The sequence below is a fragment of the Tympanuchus pallidicinctus genome, unplaced genomic scaffold (genome assembly GCF_026119805.1).
Source record: "Tympanuchus pallidicinctus isolate F22 unplaced genomic scaffold, pur_lepc_1.0 scaffold36, whole genome shotgun sequence".
Classification (NCBI taxonomy): domain Eukaryota; kingdom Metazoa; phylum Chordata; class Aves; order Galliformes; family Phasianidae; genus Tympanuchus; species Tympanuchus pallidicinctus.
Window position 1 is genome coordinate 524,976 of NW_026294754.1, and position 4,146 is coordinate 529,121.

The 4,146-nt window shown below is 47.9% G+C and overlaps 1 protein-coding gene across 1 annotated transcript; it reads right to left on the reverse strand.

Moving 5' to 3' along the window:
• Positions 1-1,584: 1,584 nt before the first annotated feature.
• LOC128088637 (olfactory receptor 51E2-like) lies at positions 1,585-3,028 on the reverse strand. Its single transcript, XM_052699376.1, has one exon. It carries the CDS (start codon positions 2,862-2,864, stop codon positions 1,908-1,910), a length of 957 nt encoding a protein of 318 aa, XP_052555336.1. The 5' UTR covers positions 2,865-3,028; the 3' UTR covers positions 1,585-1,907.
• Positions 3,029-4,146: the final 1,118 nt, after the last annotated feature.

The following is a 4,146-nucleotide window of genomic DNA, read 5'->3' on the forward strand; positions in this document are numbered from 1 at the left end:
CAGGCTTTCACAGCGTGGTGCAGTGGGAGGATGAGAGACACAAGTGTCAGTTGAAATGAGAGGTTCAAGCCAGATAAAAAGAGGAAAAAAAGTCATAGTAAGGACAGTCAATCATTGCAACAGAGGCCCAAAGATGCTGTCCTACATCTGTCCTTGGAGGTTTCAGCAGCAGACTGGATGAACAGCTTTGCTTCCTTTCTGACCCTGAAGCTGCGCCCGCGCCGATCAGGAGTTTGGACTGGAGATGTTTGGAGCTCCCTGCCAACCCGAATTGCCCCATGGATTCTTTGATAATATTCTGCTGATGAAGATAGCAATGTTCAAGAGCTCCTGGACCTCCTGATGGAGCACAGATCACGGAAGTCCCTGGTACCTCTGGTCATCTGTGAGATGTCCTGACATGAAGGGTTTTGCTCCCAGATGACTTCCTCTCTGTTACTCACCTGTGTAGAGACAGCCAGCTAGAGATCACCCAGCCCTCTCAGCAGAGGAACTCCAGGGGCTGCTCCAGAGTCGATCTGTGGGAACAGCAAACACATTCCTGCCCGTGGCAATGCAGCCCAGATGGCTTCTGAAGATCTCCAAGGAGGGAGACTCCACAGCTACCTCGGGGATGGAGAGCACAGTTTAAAATAGCCAACAAGCCACAAGGCGAGAGATTAAGCCAAGAGGGAAAAGAAAGGATTGCTTGGATCTTTTTCTATTTACGAAGAAGAAATCATTTTTATAAAGACAAAGTACATAAAGATTTTCAATGGATTGGGGTAAGAAAAGATCTGAGAACATCTTTAAATCGGTGTGCTTCATTGCAAGACCAGTTGCACAACATCCCTTCCCAAGGTCTTTAACCTTTTTCCAAATTATGAGATGATGTCAATGAAAAATGTCTTGTACGCTGTTCTTTTTTTCTTTTCTATTCTCCAGAAAAACATTGTTGGTAAGCTACATTTCTAAGTATGTGCCTGTGGATTGGTGAAGGCCAGCCAAAACAAATGCACTTCACTGCATCATCTTTCACATCTTTATGGGCCCCAAGACTTGAAGGCTTCCATCACATTTAAAGAGTTTTATAGCTTCCCACTTAAAGAAGAGTTGTGAGACTCTTGGGAGGAGAGGCTATGAAATATTCTGATTTAATGCAGAATACCTTGGAATTGTAAGAAAAATCTGGAAGGTGGAGATCTTGAGCTCATTTGGAAATTCATACACGTGTGAAGTCAAAGAATAAAACACCTTCCACTAGGAAATAGTGATTCGTTCAGCTGGGACTATCCCTCACATTTACAACTTCCTCATTTCTCTCTTGAGAGGCTGGTTTTCCAGAATATAATTATAAATGAAAATTATTTTCACAACCCCTGTCAATAGCTGTGAGCTGTGAGGGGTCAGAGCTGCGTTAACTGGACACCCAGTAGATCAGAACAGGACTATAGAGGTGGAGCACTTTTAAAGTGCATTTCCGCACCTTTAAGGTTACCTGCAATTATTTCACTTAAAAATAAATGTTAGCTAAAACCTTTGCTAAAATGTTTTTGGACAGTGAGCACATCACGAGCAAAACCCGTGAATTAATCTGAATCATTCAGCTGTGCAAATTAGAGAGGAGATGGGGACAAAGAAGTGCAGTGTCAAGACGCTGTTAGTTTGCTGAGACATTTTTTCCTTCCCATATCTGCTGGATCAGGGTTGGATTTGGATCATCAGGGTAGACTCACTCCAGGTTTGGTGGAGTAAGCACTCTTGGAAGCAGTTTGCAGCTGTTATCTTCTTTTTACCCTGCGATAGCACCTTAGAGGATCCTACAGGGTGCTGAGTGCTGCACAGAGGACAGCCCCAACTCCAAGGACTCTGAGTGTAAAACAAGTTGAGACAGTGAGTGGGAACAGGACACAACATCCAAGCACAAGTCACTGGGCTGTTCTGTTGTTGTGTATGTGAATGAAATTTAGGATCCTCCTCTGTATCTCTTTAGTCCTCACCCCGTAGATGATGGGGTTGAGCACAGCTGGCACAAGGATGTAGATGTTCCCCATGATGATATGGACCAGCGGGGCCAGATCCTTCCCAAACCGGTGCACCACTGACAGCCCGATCAGAGGCACGTAGAAGGCCAGGACCACGCAGATATGGGCAATGCAGGTGCTGAACACCTTGAGCCTCTCCTTCCACGATGCCAGCCGCAGGACAGCCTTGAGGATCAGGAAGTAGGAGATGCAGATGAGGAGGGCGTCCAGCCCCATGACCAGCAGGATGGCGGTGAGGCCATACACCACGCTGGGGGTCGTGTTGGCGCAGGCCAGGTTCATCACGTCCTGATGCAGGCAGAAGGAGTGTGACAGCACCCGTGAGCTGCAGAAAGGAAGGGGCAGCAGGAGCAAAGGCAAGGGCAGGAAGAAGAGAACTCCTCTGACCATGGCTGCCAGCCCTATTTTTGCTGTCGTCGCGTTGGTGAGGATGGCAGCGTGCCTCAGCGGGTGGCAGATGGCCACATAGCGGTCCACAGCCATGGCCAGAAGGATGGTGGACTCAATGGCCGAGAGCGTGTGTATGAAGAACATCTGGACGAGGCAGGCTCCAAAGCTGATCTCCCTGGTGTTGAACCAGTAGAAGGCGAGGACACGTGGCACCGTGGAGGTGGACAAGGCCAGGTCGATGGCAGCCAGCATGCAGAGGAAGAAGTACATGGGAACGTGCAGGCTGGGCTCCGTCTTGACGATGAACAGCACCATGCAGTTGCCTGCGACAGCCATAACGTACACGGAGCACAAAGGGATCGCCATCCAGAAATGGGCAGCCTCCAGCCCTGGGATACTGGCCAAGATGAAGGAGGATGGGCTGAGGTCAGAGCTGTTGGGGAAGGGCATGGCATGCAGGGTGAAGAGCAGTCATGCTATGCTGTGGCACGTCCTCTGCTGCAAGGGCAAAATCAAATAAAACACATTTTTATTGCTCCTGCACAACTCTGGTTCTGCTTGAGCCTTTCCCGTATGCACTACGCTGCCATCAGAAACACAGGCTTTAAGCTGCCCTTCTGTTCACATAGATCAGAATTTTAAGAACACTGGGATTTAAAGCTGTTAAGGAGAAGCACCAATTCCTGAAACAACAGCAGTGTCACCACTCACCACCACATAGCTGTACAACCCCAGCTTCCTGGGGCAGTCTGGGAGGGCTGGAACAGAGGTGCAGACCCTGCCTGAGTCCCACAGCAAGGCTGTCTGCAGCATTGCTGAGCTTTCTGACAACAAATTCCACACCCCACCCATGTAAAACAGGGATGCTACACATTTTTACTGCAGGTTACTAGTCCAAATGGTTCTAAAAGTAGCATTTGTTTGCAAAAAACTCTGTTTTTACTGCACGTCTGTGTTGAATCACTCATCCTAAAACAGAAATCATAGCTCATTTCCCTGATGGGACGTTATTCCAATCCTGACTCTGTGATAAATAAAACTCACATGCTGTTTTTTTATGCACAATTTACAAACACAGTAGGCAGACTGTTGGTATCAAGTTGCTTGAAAGCTATTCTAGCAAGGACATTTGCAGCAAACCACTTACACCAAGATGCAAGTGAGCACCAAGATGCAAGCAGAGTGCACAAAACGCTTCAGTAATTGCCAGCAAGTGTCTGAGTCAACTTACCTGCACCCACCGAAGTGTAAGGACAGCATGATTCTCATTGCTAAAACTCTGCCATCCTATTCATTCCTTTTGAGAGAATGCAACTGGGAGAGACACAACAAGTCAACACTCCCTGGATGTTTCAGTTGATCTTTAGTCCTTCAGCACTGAGGAATGCACCAACGTTTTCAGGAATGGCTAATGGCTTTGGACTGCTAGCGTGACCAACACCATCCATAGAAGGAGCTTGCTTTATGCAGAGCAGAGAGCTGGGTCCATCCATACCTTTAATAAAACAGCAGGGAGTGCAGATTTGCTTTCCCTGGCTGATCCCCAGTGGCTGCATTTGGCAAGAGGTGAGCAATGTGGGCAGAGAAGCCATCCCAACCAGAGGAACACTGACAGCAACCACTGTGGCTGATCTCAGGAAATACTCATAAACATTGACCAGATTTGTCCCATGGAGTGAACTCCCAAGAATAAAGCAGGTGGTGGAAAAGCCTTCCCCACTGAGCAGTCCTC